This window comes from Rosa chinensis, chromosome 1 (assembly GCF_002994745.2).
Source record: "Rosa chinensis cultivar Old Blush chromosome 1, RchiOBHm-V2, whole genome shotgun sequence".
NCBI classification, from domain to species: Eukaryota; Viridiplantae; Streptophyta; class Magnoliopsida; order Rosales; family Rosaceae; genus Rosa; species Rosa chinensis.
In genome coordinates, this window is record NC_037088.1 from 47,057,239 (window position 1) to 47,072,119 (window position 14,881).

At 40.9% G+C, this 14,881-nt stretch overlaps 2 protein-coding genes across 2 annotated transcripts; one reads left to right on the top strand and one right to left on the bottom strand.

Annotated features, from left to right (window-relative positions):
* The first annotated feature begins 5,407 nt into the window (after positions 1 to 5,407).
* On the top strand, positions 5,408 to 7,635 carry LOC112178272. The gene is made up of 4 exons (XM_024316439.2): positions 5,408 to 5,898; positions 6,006 to 6,161; positions 7,004 to 7,074; positions 7,207 to 7,635. The coding sequence occupies exons 1-4, from the start codon at positions 5,457 to 5,459 to the stop codon at positions 7,408 to 7,410; spliced, it is 873 nt and encodes a 290-aa protein (XP_024172207.1). The 5' UTR covers positions 5,408 to 5,456; the 3' UTR covers positions 7,411 to 7,635.
* A 3,579-nt stretch (positions 7,636 to 11,214) lies between these two features.
* LOC112168100 lies at positions 11,215 to 13,098 on the bottom strand. Its single transcript, XM_024305226.2, has 4 exons — positions 12,526 to 13,098; positions 12,277 to 12,441; positions 11,702 to 11,772; positions 11,215 to 11,571 (listed from the first exon to the last, which is right to left on the bottom strand). The coding sequence occupies exons 1-4, from the start codon at positions 13,094 to 13,096 to the stop codon at positions 11,374 to 11,376; spliced, it is 1,005 nt and encodes a 334-aa protein (XP_024160994.1). The 5' UTR covers positions 13,097 to 13,098; the 3' UTR covers positions 11,215 to 11,373.
* Between the last annotated feature and the right edge of the window lie 1,783 nt (positions 13,099 to 14,881).

Consider the following 14,881-nt stretch of genomic DNA (forward strand, 5'->3'; position numbering starts at 1 on the left):
TAAAATGCATGCAGATAATCATTAAGCAAATTTTACGAAAAAAATTATCAAGAACATTCAAACTTTGGACTCAATTTCATAGCCAAGCAGATCCTTACATTCTACCTCACCATAAAGAATGAGTGCATACCGATTGTTCAACTGCAATTGGCGGTGGAAGATTTCCATATTGAACTGTAGATTCTGGCTTTCGGAGCACTCGAAGCTAGACATCAACGGTTTCCCCATCAGTAGCCTGGGTTCTGGAAACCAGTGCAACAATCTCTGAAGTGACGCAGAGGTCGGTCTTTTGGGGACTGCCGACGAGCTTTATGTCAGTTAAGGCTACTTGAGCCATGGCTCCGACAGCCTCCTTCAGCGAAATCGCTTTGCAGCGATCAAGGTTGAGCTAAAACCACCGCGGCATTGTGGAAGAAAGCCGGAGAATTTTGTTGGAGGAGAAAAAAGGGTTTAGAAATTTAGGAGTGTAACTAACTATGGGTGGGCGATTTTATTTTGTTGGGAATTGTCTTAATTACACATTTGGCACTGAGGTTTTGCTAATTGCACTTTTGTCCCCTTTCCCCATACCTAGTGGAGTTCGGGGTCACGAAGCCAATCGGATGGTTAGCAAAGATCGATAAGGCACGACGTCTTTTCATTGAAATTAAGAATTTTCTTCATACCACTCACAAGTCACAACATCCCCATCATGTATATCCACCACCACATCCCAAAATATAGTTTATCACAAAACGTTGGGACAAACAATCTTGCTTAAAAATTGCAAAGTAAACAATTTCATTTTTCAATAAGTAAATTGACAAGTCGAGTGTGTTTTTTCAAGTTAGAGTCCTAGGCCTGGGAATTGCATACAGAAAAACAGAAACCGAATCCGACCGATCCGGGCCGATACCGATCGGGTCGGTCTGCAACTTCAATTCCACACAATACCGACCCGACCCGAACCGAATAGCATGAAAACGGGTCGGCCTCGGTATGGGTCAAATACATACCGTTTTGACCGACCCGACCCGATTTTCTAATAGGACGCACGACTTGTCGTTGATTTCAGCCCTAAACTGCTAAACCTAAACGCGTTCTACTTCTGCCGTTCTCATTTCTTAAACTCACCCAAACCCTAAATCGAGCCTCTCTCCTCCATCGAAGACTCCCAGGCCCCACCCTCTCAACCTCTCAATCCTCTCTACTCTCCTCCATCGAAGACTCTCAGCCTCTCACTCTCACAGTCTCACTCCTCTTTGCTTACCTCCATCGAAGACTCTCATCCTCTCGAAGAACCGAGACCGAAACAACAGCTCTACCTACTCGATCCAAGTCTCCTCCATCGAAGACTCGAAGACTCGAAGGCTCTCGTTCTTCTCTCACTCCTCTACTCCATCGAAGATCGAAAGCTGTCGCTCTTCTCTCACTCCTCTCTGCCCTCCTCGAAGATTCGAAGGCTCTCACTCCTCTCTGCCCTCCATCGAGGAATCGATTCTTCAACTCGATTCTTCAAGCCTCCCACTCCGAATCGATGGGAAAACTGGGAGTAAGTCTCTCACTTTCTCAGATTTTTCTGTTTTCATGATTGTGTAGCTTGATTTGAATTTGGGATTGTGTAGCAGCATGATTGTGTAGCTTGATTTGAATTTGGGGTTGATTTGAATTTGGGATTCTGTTGATTTGAAATTGACAATGATAAGATGGTCTTAGTTATTGATTATGCCTCATTTGTGGTTGTCTGCGGGTCACAAGGTCACAAATGGTTTGTAGAAAAAGCCAAAGTCTTTGAGGCTCTGTACTTTCTGTTTTCGTGTTCATAACTTCATAAGCTGCATTGCATTTGCATGTTTATATGTAATCGAGTAACCTGACTGTTGTGTAATTTACTTGTTTCAGTTTAAAAGCGGTAAGAAGAAAGCTCAAGGACAGAAAGAAGGAGATTCTAGTCTAGTTGTTTCTTCAACTGGTACATCTCCCTCAATCCCTGACAGAGCTGAAGAAGATGTCACGGATGGAGGAGCTTCCTCATCTGACAAGGTTAGTAACAATCCTCGAGCTGATAGAAAACGTAGTTGGGTGTGGGAGCACTTTAAGGAATATAAGGATGTAAAAGTCACTAAAGTAAAGGGTCAAGCAGATATTGTAGAAGAATTTAGGAGGGCTAAGTGTATATATTGTCCTAAGGGTCCTCTAGGAGACTATGCTTGTGATCCCTACAAAAATGGGACTCAAGGGATGATTAGGCACATAAACAAATCATGGAAGTATTATCCCGGAAGGAGAGCGATAGATAAAGTTCAGAAAGTGCTTGCTGGTGATAAAAGTAAGGGTAATTCTATGAAAATGGTAGCATTTAATCCTCTTGAAGTTATGAAAGCATGTGTTGAAATGGTTGTAGTTGATGAGCTTCCTTTTAGCTTCGTTGAAAAGCAAGGGTTTAGGCATTTTTGTCATGTTGCAGTGCCAATGTTTAAGGTCCCTTGTAGGAAAACTTTGGTTAAAAATTTTCTTACATTGTATGATAAGACAAAGAAGAAGTTGAAAACTGATTTAGCACACTATAGGGTCTGCCTAACCACTGACACTTGGACAAGTGTTCAAAATTTCAACTACATGGTGCTAACTGCACACTTTATTGATGATAAGTGGGAAATGCATAAGAGGATAATCAATTTTTGCACTATTTGTAATCATAGTGGGAATTCCATAGGTCTTTTGATTGAGTCATGTTTGCTTCAGTGGGGGATTAGCAAGGTTTTAACCATCACAGTAGATAATGCAGCAGCCAATAAGTGTGCTATTGAGTTTGTTAGGTCCAAACTTAACAAAAGAGAAAAACCAGAATCAATCTTAGAGGGTAAGTACATGCATGTTAGGTGTACTGCCCATATTTGTAATTTGATTGTTGGTAGTGGGTTGAAGAGACTAAATAGATCAGTGTTGGCCATTAGAAATGCGGTGAAGTTTGTTAGGTCTTCACCAGCAAGGTTAGATAGTTTTAAGGCATGTGTAGAACTGGAACAGATCCCTTGCAGAGGATTGGTTGTTATGGATGTTCCCACGAGGTGGAATTCAACATTCTTAATGTTGGAAGCTGCCTTGAAGTTCAAAGCAGCCTTTGCAAGGATGGAGGAGCAACCGGACAGCGGCTTTTCAGCCTATTTCAAAGAGCCTGACGAAGAGTATGATGAGGATGGGAATTTGGTTCCAAGTAAAAGCAAGAGGCCTAGAGTGGGGCATCCATCCGAGGATGAATGGGATAAGGCGGAAGTGTTTGTGCAGTTTCTTAGGGTATTTTATGAAGTAACTCTAAGAGTTAGTGCAAGTAATAGGCCCACAATCCATACCACTTTTCATGATGTGTTGTCAATCGAATAGGAGATTAGCAAGATCTTCATAGAACCTGAAATTGCAACAGGTTTGGACACCCAGAAGGTTTTGAGTGATATGGCAGAAAATATGAGGTCCAAATTCATCAAGTATTATGGTGGCTTTCGAGATTTGAATCCCTTGGTGTTTATGGGGCTGATCCTTGATCCTAGATTCAAGCTAAGGCATGTAACTCATCTTTTGACAAATGAAGGGTTTGAATTGGAAGATGTGCGGACTAAATCGACGGAGTTACGTGATGTGTTGATGTCCTTGTATGAAGAGTATGCACCAAAGGAGGCCCCTGCAAAGAAGAGAGGTCAAATAGAGGTTGAAAGCTCATCTTCACAAAGCACTGTAACAAGCACCGGCAGCAGAGGAAGACAATCTTACATCAATGATTGGAAGAAAGTAGTTTTTGAGCTTGATGTGGCTGTGGTTTCACATGAAGTAGACAAATACTTGTTGGCCCCTCTTGAATTCATAAATGAGAAGGAAGGGTTCGAGTTCCCGATTCTGTTATGGTGGAAGATCAATGGAGCCAAGTACCCTATACTTCAAGCAATAGCCAAAGATGTGTTGGCTGTTCAAGTTTCGACAGTTGCATTGGAGTCCGCTTTTAGCACCGGAGGGAGAGTAATCGACAACTTTAGGAGTTCATTGACTCCTAAATCTGTCGAAGCATTGATTTGTCTACAAAGTTGGTTGAGGGGGAATGATATTAGCTGCATAGAAGATGAACCATGCATCAAAGATTATGAGTTCTATGAAAAGTGTGAGAAAGGTGCAGATTTTTAACTTTGTGTGTTTGTTTTTTTAGTTTTCAGTTTTCGCTTTTTAGTTTTTACATTTCAGTTTCTGCATTTATTTTTTACATTCTGACTATAGTTTCTTGTGTTTTGTACTTTGGTATGTAGATCATGTAACCTCAGCCTCTTCAACCTCTTGTCCTCCTCCAAAAGCTAAGGGAAAGAATGGTATTGGAACTAATGATGAAGTTGTTCAACTCAGTGAAGATGACTCTGAGGATGAAATGGTGTCTGATGATTCAGAAAACAATTGATGCCTATTGCCTTGATGTGATCAGTTTCTGACTTTCTGGTTTATGCTGCAAGGATGGACTCTTTCATATTTTCATGAACTTATTTCAATTGCTAGTTTGCTACTGTGGTTAACTGGTTTCTGAACATTTCCATGTAATATTAAGCTGATAGGCTTAGAACATGTAATATTAAGTTCTATATTAAGCAGAACTTGCTACTGTGGTTTAACTTGTAGTTCCAAGTTCTGCTTTGATTTGCATTTTGGACAGAAATGTGCATGAAGTTCATTGGAGAACTAATTAGAGATGTTTGCAAATTTACAATGCTGCATTTGATCAGGTTTCTGGAAATTTTGCTATTCAAATCAGGTGGTACTGATTGGTACTGATTGGTACCGAACCGATTGGATTCGGGCCTAATCGGTATGGCAGCTGAGTTTCCGGCGTCCCGAACCGAACCGAGCCGACTATAAACTCAGTATCGGTATCGGTATAGGCATGTTACCGAGCCGAGCCAAACCGATCTCAGGCCTAAGTTAGACACATCAATAGGAGAACATGTAGTGGCATAATGATGACAAACCTAATTGACATGTGACAGCAATTAATTTAGATTAATTAAGTTGAACTTGACGAATGAGAAATCGACAATTATGACTAACATTTAAAGACATTTTCGTATTTAACTTGCTTTTGTCAACTTTCACTTGTGCTACTCTTAAGCTCGACCCGCAGCCGAGTTTGAGACAAACGTCATAGATATGAGCTTGATCACTTGGTATCGACCTCCGTGGAGCTTATTTTTGGGAAATACTCGGCATCGTGAGAATTACAAAAACTATGCCGGGTATCTTTGCAAATATAACAATTTAATGGGAAGCGTATGAAATCCTTAGAAATCCAGGGGGTGAAAGTTTAAATAATACACCGCCAAAACTGAATTGTCCAAACCAGTATTGTAGTCAGTTTAGTCACACAAAACTGAAAATAACAAACTCTCTCACTTCACTCCTCCCAATGCAATTTCTCTGAAACAAACTCTCTCTCTCCCCCGATCACCATGGCGTTGCCGTCACCGGAGGAAGAGTTTCCGGACAATCTCTGGTTTCGTGTGGAGATGAACGGAGCTCAACTGTTCCAGAAGGCCTTGAGACCCCTGTTTCAGTCCGCCTACTCCGACAAAGAGTACCCGGAAGAAATGTTCCTCGCCGGAAAGATCCACGACGACGGCTTGATGAGCATTTCCAAGACGGACGGTGTTTCACTGGCCTCCAAAGCCACTTTCCCGTCTACTGTTTACACAACTCTGTCGCTGCCGATTTCGTCCTTCACACAATTCCGCTGCCGCCAGGACCGCCTGCTCCGCCTCCACCTCGGCCTCTTGGAGCACCGAATCAACGCCACCGTCGGCGGCTATGATTCTGACGACGACGTTTCCATACGCTTCTCCGGTGAGAGCACCAACTACAACACCTTGATCTATGGCGTCAGGGACGGTGGCGGTGAGTAGGTTTCCAGAATTTGGGGCATTATTTTTTTGTTTCTAGCTAGCTAGGGTTTCAATTCCATGATTACTTGCTTCAATTTTTTTTTTTTTTTTTGTTCTCAGTGGACGGTGCTGAACTGGAAACCTCTGAAATTGCACTGATGAACTCGAAGCCGGGTCGGGTGGTTGGGCCTGTGTCGAAGTATCAACTGAGCATTGAGATGCCGGCGGAGACTTTTATGCAACTCATCGACTTTCTGAGCTTGTATGGATCTGCAGGTACTTATCAATTTTTCTGAGCATGTATGGGATTCCATTGTGTATTTACTGTACTGTACTATTAGATGAATAATATGGCAGTCATTGTATACCGAAAGTTATACAGCACTCCGGAGTATTAAAACTCCGGTTAGATCACCCAATGCTACCGGTTCATTGTGTAGTTAGTTGATACAGCATGCATTTCTCTGTTTCCGAATTCATGTCAATTTTTCTGTTTTGTTTAGCTTGTGTCTAACTTGATTCGCAATTTCAACCGCACCTCTGTGAGTCTGTCCAATCTTGCTGTTTCGGTCTAGTATCAGTGGTGCTGTTTGTTTTACATTATCGGGTGTATTTTCTAGTTCAGGGTGTCCATATTTGGTATCCTCCCCACTGTGATGAACTGGATTTGGTGCAAGTAATAATTAGCACTTCTTTCTTAATTGTGAATTGGAGGACTTCAAAAATTTTGTGTTTGTTTCACTTCCAGAGATTAGAGGAACATTGGTCTTTTTATTGTTGAAAGGGATTGTGCATCATTATAGATGGTGAAAGACTCCAAGTCAAGTCTGTTTATGTTTATATATTGTCAGAAGACAAACTATTTGCAAAATTGGATTCTCCTGGGAACACTTCAATATTATAAGCTTATGTATGTCGAATTTGCTAATTGAAGTTATTGACCTTCTGCGTCTTATTTATTGCACAGTTTTCACCTGTGCATCTTATATGCTTTCGAATTGCATTTGTTGGTTTTGTTTTTGGTACTTTAATCGCTGCACTTCTCAGCAATGTAATTATACTGTTGGTTCATGGCATCTTGTACATGCTGCTTACCAGTCTACTGTGCATCGTTTCAGTTAAGGCCACCGTGACAAATACTCAAATCATGTTCTGTGTAGTCAATAAGGAGGTTGTTTTGAGGGAAGAGGTAAGCACTATTTAGTAGCATGCAATAGTGTTCTCCCCCACACTTTATGGGTTACCGATCAGTTTTTTTTTTTTTTTTTGCTGTTCAAATGTTCAAGATGATGACTATTAACTTTATTTTAATGTTGTGCAGGCTGAGAGATACAAGATTGTGCATTCCGCAGGTCAATATCCATATTTGTTGGAATTTGGTCTCGATCAAAAGAGTGCATTCCTGAATGCGGCTATTCTATCAAACATAGTTAGGCTGCACCAGCTTACTGATTCACGCACTGTGTTGGAGGTACCTATTAGTGCACTCGGCAGCCTCATGTTTTACTCTAAGCTTAGGCAATGATGATCTATGACTATGAGTCATATTTTACATGTATTTTCTGTTTTTCCTCGATTGTTGGGTAGAATACAAATAGCAAACAGAGGCAAAAAAGATACAAAGACTGGCCCACAACTCTTGAGAATTCTTTTGGGCGTATCAATCTCTGTATATGATGCTGAATCTATCTCTCGATTACCATTGTTGGCAACAACTCTGGCATGTTGGAAGTATCTTGCCTCCACCTCATTATGATTGTACTTTTACCATGCTTAGTCATCTTACACCCCTATGAATGCTTAAGAAACGAAACATAACCATATCAATATATGCAGTACAGAAGGAAATTTGGTTGATATTGCTGAAAAGGTTCAGGAAATTAGAGGATCTTAATCTCATTGTTTCCATCATTGGTTCAATAGAAATCTACAATATATGTTTTGAAGTATTGGAGGATATGCTTGGCTTTTTCTTGTTTTAAAGTAACTTACTCATTGAAATTTCCTTATACATCGGTTACATACTCTCTACCGGTCTATGAATGACAATCCAGACCAGTGACCTCTAGTTATGACATGGTTTGCCCACCAAATTCAAGTCCGATATACTAGAGGGATCAGAGGGATCGATCGGGAACCACAACTTCTTAATTCTTTCAACACATCTTGTTTCCAAATCTCTGCTCATAAGTTTCAAGTTTTTACACTCGCGCAAATCAAGGATCTCAAGTTGAGGACAACAATCAAGAATTTTCGCCAGGCCATTGTAAGTCAGCTCATTGCTACGGATCTCAAGGAGGAGTAAACCATGCATGGTTGCTGATATAGCAACTGCATCCTCGTTTCTATAATACTGCCTGGAAGACCTTCTTCCGTTCCGGTTGTTAAATTTGAATGATTTCAAACGAGGGCAGCAGAGCCCAACTATTTGTATAGCCATACTGGAGAATTTGCACATCGAAATGTCAAGTTCCTCCAAAACTCGAAGTCTCGAAGCTGCTTGACACAACACCGCGTCATTTATAATGCCACAATTGAACAAACTGAGGTGTCTAATAAATCCAGCTGAACTGTATGAGAGGTTAAGAAGAAAGTAATGTTAGCCTTCGTACAATTAAACTTCTAAATGACCAACACAATCATTGCAAAATATACATATATGAATTCTGACATGCATATATAGAAATCAATATTTACATTTGTGTGTATATCGAGTATGCATTCTCTACTACGTTTGCCAACTGTTATCAGCAATGTTAAATTCATGTGATGGGTATATCTTCAAATTAAGACATCCATATTCTGAGGAGGAACTCCTCACTGGTACATCTTTCAGGTTCAAAATCACGGTTCATTTACTTCAGAAAAAGAGGATATCATTTTTTGAACTTGCTCTATGTATTATATAGAGAGAACGAGAACAAAGTAAAACATGCTTTCTATAAAATAAAATAAAAATTATTAATTCGAACCTGTTAGTGATATACTTTAACAGTTCATTGTCGCAAAAGTAGTCGACGTTGATATAGACAAAACTACCGGAGCTACGGTGTATGGCACGGCGGCACATCTTCACTATATCGTAACACAAGGGCGGCCCGAACATGAAGCTTGTATGGTTGTTCATGAAGTCGATGGTGCGCCACAGCATAGGGTCTTTGCAGATTTCACGCCACGTCTTGCACACCATCTCAGCCACCGTCAAGGACTCAATGTCTCCAAGACGTGACAGTATCGACGCCGTAATGACGGCCGGAAGTTCCGTCCAGTCTCGGTTTACGTTGCTTGGGGCCATCAGGGTTTTGCTCGATCGTTTAGTAGTGTTGGGGAACAAATAGAAGCTCTATTTATGGCTGTAACAAGTCCCAAGTCCCAAGTATACCCGGTCTCCTCCTCTATTAGGATATGAGTTTTTAGTTACGTTAAAATGGGTCTCCTCCATGTATACGTAATGTTATTTTCGTTTTCCTATTTAATTAATATATTCTTGGCTTATATAGGGGACGTCCATCAGTTGATGAGTACGTAGATGAATCAATTAAGCGGCTGCGCAGTGCTCAAGCCATTTGTAATTGGTTGTAACATCATGGAAATAAGTCCAAAGAAAAAAAAAAAAGGCTATCCGACACTGCTAGAAAAAGCACGAAACAATTGAAGAGTTAACGCTAATTTATGAGAAAGTTTCGTGACATTATTCATGGGCACCCTAAGTTCTGACAACCACAAGCTGACCCTTGCTCAGTTGCTCCCATCATAGCTTCTGGAGGCACCCTCAACCGCGTGTTTGAATGCGCGCTAGCTTCTTCCTCAACTTTGGTTCAGCGGATAGCTTGAGTTTCTTGGGCTTTAATCCTTCAGTTTGGGATTATTCTTCCAGCCGGGGACGCCCAACTTTGGACCTTTTTGCAGGGGGAAACAACAATAACCCCATTCTTGTTCTTCAATGCCGGACATTGTTTATGGTAAAATTATGTTGAACAAGAATAAGCTTATGAACAAAAGTAACTATCAGGAATATGATTATGGAAATTTGGTTAGACCATAAGACAGAGAATTGGGAATGCTGCTGATTCATGAGCCATCTGCATGTTCATTATTTTCTCTTTTTGTACGTTTACTTTCACTACTAAAGATCATGCCTATATGTCCACCATGCAATTCCAATACGTTCAAAGCAACAGGCGTGTTAGGTTTAAAATTTGTGCGACCTATTATTGTTAGGAATCTGAAACAATGCCGCACGAAACTCTTCATTAGAATATTCACGAAGAAGAGAGCTAGCCATCACATCCAAAACCACCTGAAACATAGGGGATAGAACCGGATCCACGTCCTCTTGGAAAACACTATCAGAAGCAAACAATTAAACCTTTAAGCTGATTCCTCTGCTTTACGATTAGAACCCCATCCCATCTTTCAATTGTTTCCGGTAAGGATCATGTTGTTCAGGTAGCAGTAAGCAGCTGTTTTCTTTACTGAACATTCGACAACCAGAAAAGCATTGGAAGGAGGAATTCATCTCATTTGTACGTGCGCCAAAAATCTCTCTCTTGCAATTCAATAACCTCAAACGTGTATTGGCCAGCTCCGCCGCCAACTGAAATTTAAGACCTGTACATAAAGGTACCCAATAGGAGAATGAGTTTTGGTACTTCCCTTGGACCAGCAAAAAGTTTCAGCGGACAAATGGGAAGGCATGTGAAGTTGCCCTTTCAGCCCAACTGCAATGAAGTCAGGGGATTTTTCCAAGAACAGGAACCATGGAACATATGAGAAAAGTTTGATCGTAAAGACGATGTGTTGAGCAAATTAACAGGTTGTGGCTTCAACCATTCCCTATAATGTATAGTGTATCGGACTTGAATTTTGTGGGGAAATTTTCATGTTAGCAACTATCAGTTTATTTCTCCTGTGCATTATGCATTGTACATTAAGTTACCATGATTCTTTTTGGTCATGAACTTTGCTGCAGATTCTCTGTTGTCATTACCATTAGGCTAAAATGTAGCCACTACTCACTAACAAACCCGGATTTCATGACTAGAGATTATCGCCCTGGATTCTGATTCATACATCGCTCCAGAGTATGTATGTAATGTTAAATGGAGAGTATGCTACTGTAAAACAAGAAAAAGCGAAGCATTTCCTCTAGTAGTTTAAAAATTATATTGTAGATATCTTTTGAACCAGTAATGGAAACAATGAGATTAAGATCCTTTCCTGAACCTTTTCAGCAATATCAACAAAATGAGTTTGACATGGTTATGTTTCTTTTCTTATGCATTCTAAGGTGTATAGGCTGACTAAGCAGGGTTAAAGTACAATCAGAATGAGGTGGAGGCAAGCTACAACCAACATGAAAAAATGTTGCATGTCAACAATGGTAATAGAGACAGATTCTGCAACATCTACTGGAATCGGTACACCCTAAAGAATTCTCAATCAGGACAGTGAAAATACATGTAAAATTTGACTCATAGATGATCACCTAAAGCCTAGAACAAAACATGATGCTACCGAGTCCATTAACAGGTACCTCCAACACAGTGCGTAAATCCAAAAGCTGGTGCAGCCTAACTCTGTCTGATAAACTCGCCGCATTCAGGAATGCACTCTTATGATGGATACCGAATTCCAACAAAAATGGATATTGACCCCTCTCACGCAGAATCCGGTATCTCTCAGCCTGCACAACATTAAAATGAAGTTAATAGTGATCAGGTTGGACTCTTGAAGAGCAAAAACAAAACAAAAAAGGACAAATTGGTAAACCATATGGGGTAGAACACTCTTGCATGGTACTAAATAGACCTCACCCCTTCCTCCAGAAAAACCACTTTATTGACTACACGGAACATAATTCGAGTCGCTGTCACATCGGCATGAACTGAAATGATGCACAGCAGACTAGTAAGCAGCATACACAACATGTTATGAAGCTACAGAAAAATTTAATGGGCATTACACCAGTGGCTCCAAAGTAACCCACACAGTACGTGCTCCTCTAGAACCCAATATTGCTGGAAATTTCTCAACAAAAAGTAGGTGCAGCCACTAATCATGCATTAACCAAACCAACAAATGCAATTCGAAAGCATGTGTGTGTGTGTGTGAATTGTATAGCAAACAAGATATAAGGTCGAGATCACTGACTCTTCAATTAGCAAATTAGATATACAGAAGCTTATAATATTGGGGTATTTAGTTTGTCTTGTGACAAAAAATTAATATACTTTTGCAAGGATATACAGAAATGCTGCATCAAAGTAATTAATTAAATATACAAACACTGAAACTAATCTCACACCTAAATCTGCCACAATTGCTCACAACTGACTTACACCAAGGAATCAGTAATGTACAGAAAAATTGATAAGTCGCTTAAAAGTACCTTCAAACCCATAAAAGCTCAGAGAATTGATAAGTTGCCTAAAAATCTGGGCCGGCATCTCAATGCTCACTATATAACTGTAATCTGACCAATCCAATCCCCCCAAAGAACCCCGATATGAGGAAATGAGCGCCATCTCAGAGCTGTGCACGGCAACGGCATCCCCTGAAACAAATTGAAGCCAAATAAAAATCATTGAATTGAAAATTTTGAAACCTCCCAAATTCTTGAAAGAAAATAATTACTTACTGTCCCTCAGAGAATAGAGCAGGGCGTTGTAGTTCGGCTTCGCTCCAGAGAAGCATACAGAAATGCCATCATCATCGTCTTCATAATCGTCGATGGTACTGTTGATTCGGTTCTCCAAGAGGCGGAGGTGGAGGTCCAGCACGCGCTCCTTGCGGCAGCGAAAGGCGGAGAAGTTTGCGAGAGGCAGTTGGAGATAGGCGTCAAGATGAGGCGGGAAAGAGGTTGTGCAGATCAGAAGAATCCCGTCCGGCGATATGCTGAGGTGGCCGGCGTCGCGGATGTGTCCGGCGTGGAACATGTCGTCAGGGTACTCTCGGTCGGTGTAGGCAGTCTGAAACAGGGGTCTCAAGGCCCTCTGGAGAAGACGGACTTGGTTCAGCTCCGCATAAAACCAGAGATTTTGCCTCTTCTCCGCCGAGGACGACGACGACGACGCGATGGTGGTCTGATCAGAGTCTGTGTCTTCCACAACCTCCTCCGATGATGAAGACGCCGCCGCTGCCGCCGCCGCCTCCGACATGACCTCCTCCTCCGGTGAAATCGGCGCCGTCTCCCACGAGTCGGCGCTCATGATCGGAGAGCGATAGAGAGAGAGAGAGAGAGAGAGAGAGAGGGAGAGGGAGAGAGAGTTTGTTTCAGAGGAATTGCATTGGGAGGAGTGGAGTGGGAGAGTTTGTTATTTCTAGTTCTGCGTGACTAACTGACTACTGTACCGGTTTGGGCATTTCCGTTTTGGCGGTGTATTATTTAAATTTTCACCCCCGGGTTTCTAAGAATTTCAGATACTTCCCATTAAATTATCATATTCACAAAGGTACCCCGCATAGTTTTTGGTAGATCTCACGATCCGGAGTGTTTCCCAACATAAGCTCAACCAAGGTCAACATCAAAATGATCAAGCTCACCTCTATGACGTTTGTCTCAAAACTCGGCTGCGGGTCGAGCTTAAGGGTAGCACAAGTGAAAGTTGACAAATCAATTAAGTTAAATACGAAAATGTCTTCTGATGTTGGTCACAATTGTCGATTATATTTCTCATTCGTCAACTTCAACTTAATTAATCTAAACTGCTGTCACATGTCAATTAGGTTAGTCGTCATTATGTCACTCTATATCCTCCTATTGATGTATCTAACCAAGGCCGAGCCTGTGGTTCTTGATGCCCAGGGCGAAATTCTTTTTTTGGTGCCCAGAGTCGTCTAGAGATTTTTTTGATGATGATTATGAGATTAATTTGGCTATGAAAAGTTTCGAATTAACAAGTTTTTAGAATAATCAATAGAACTACAAAAAACAAGCAACATAACTTCTAATATTCATAAAATTAAACAACACCCAATAAATATTTTGATATATACCTTAGCCTGCATCATGGAATGCCAAAAAATTTGGCTAATCACCGTAGAAGAACAGAAAAATAGAGAGGAGAAAAATTGGGAGATGAAAACCACTGCAAGTGGCCTAATGGTTCTTGCCTAGTTGGGTGTGCTCCCTAACCTTGGTTCGAACCCCGAAGCTGTCAAAGTGGCCAGGCACTGTGCTGCAATGCACAGTTGGAGCATTTCACATGCGTCGAAGGGGTTTATCTTGGGCCTAGGAAGCCTTTGGATTCCCCTTGACAAAGTCAAAAAAAAAAAAAAAAAAAAAAAAATTGGGAGATGAAAAACAGATGTGAGAACGATTGGCTGGAGGGACAAATGATGAAAATGAATTGAGGGATTGAATGACCTTTGAAACCCTAAATTTAAAGAGAAATTTGTTTGATTTCAACATTTTGGAGAGAGTAAGAGACTTTGCTATAATGGTGCTTGATTTTTTGAGTTCTCGATGACTTGAAGAGTTAAAGAAAAAGAACAAGAAAAAGAAGAAAACACATAATGTCTAGAATTCTACAATAAATTTAATTTAATTTAATTTTTTTTTCTACATTCCAAAATTATACACACACACACACATAAAAATGGTGCCCCACCTTCCCTTGGGCCTTAGGCTGTCGCCAAGGCTACCCTTGGGCAAGGCCGGGCTTGTATCTAACTTGAACAATACACTCAACACTCCACTTGTCAATTTGCTTATTGAAAAATGAGATTGTTTACTCTACAAATTTTAAGTAAGATTGTTTCTCAACATTTTGTGATAAATTAGGTGGTGTTTTGGGGGGTGGTGTTGAATATACAGGATGGGGAATGTTACAAGTAGTGTGAACGTGGTAGTTGAATCATCACAACAGAAATTGATTGCTTACATAGAAATTTGGCTTCTCCAAACTCATAATCTCAACGAAACGACGTCGCCCTGAATCAAATCTTTGCTAACCATTCGATTGGCTTCGTGACCCCGAATTCCGCAGGGTACC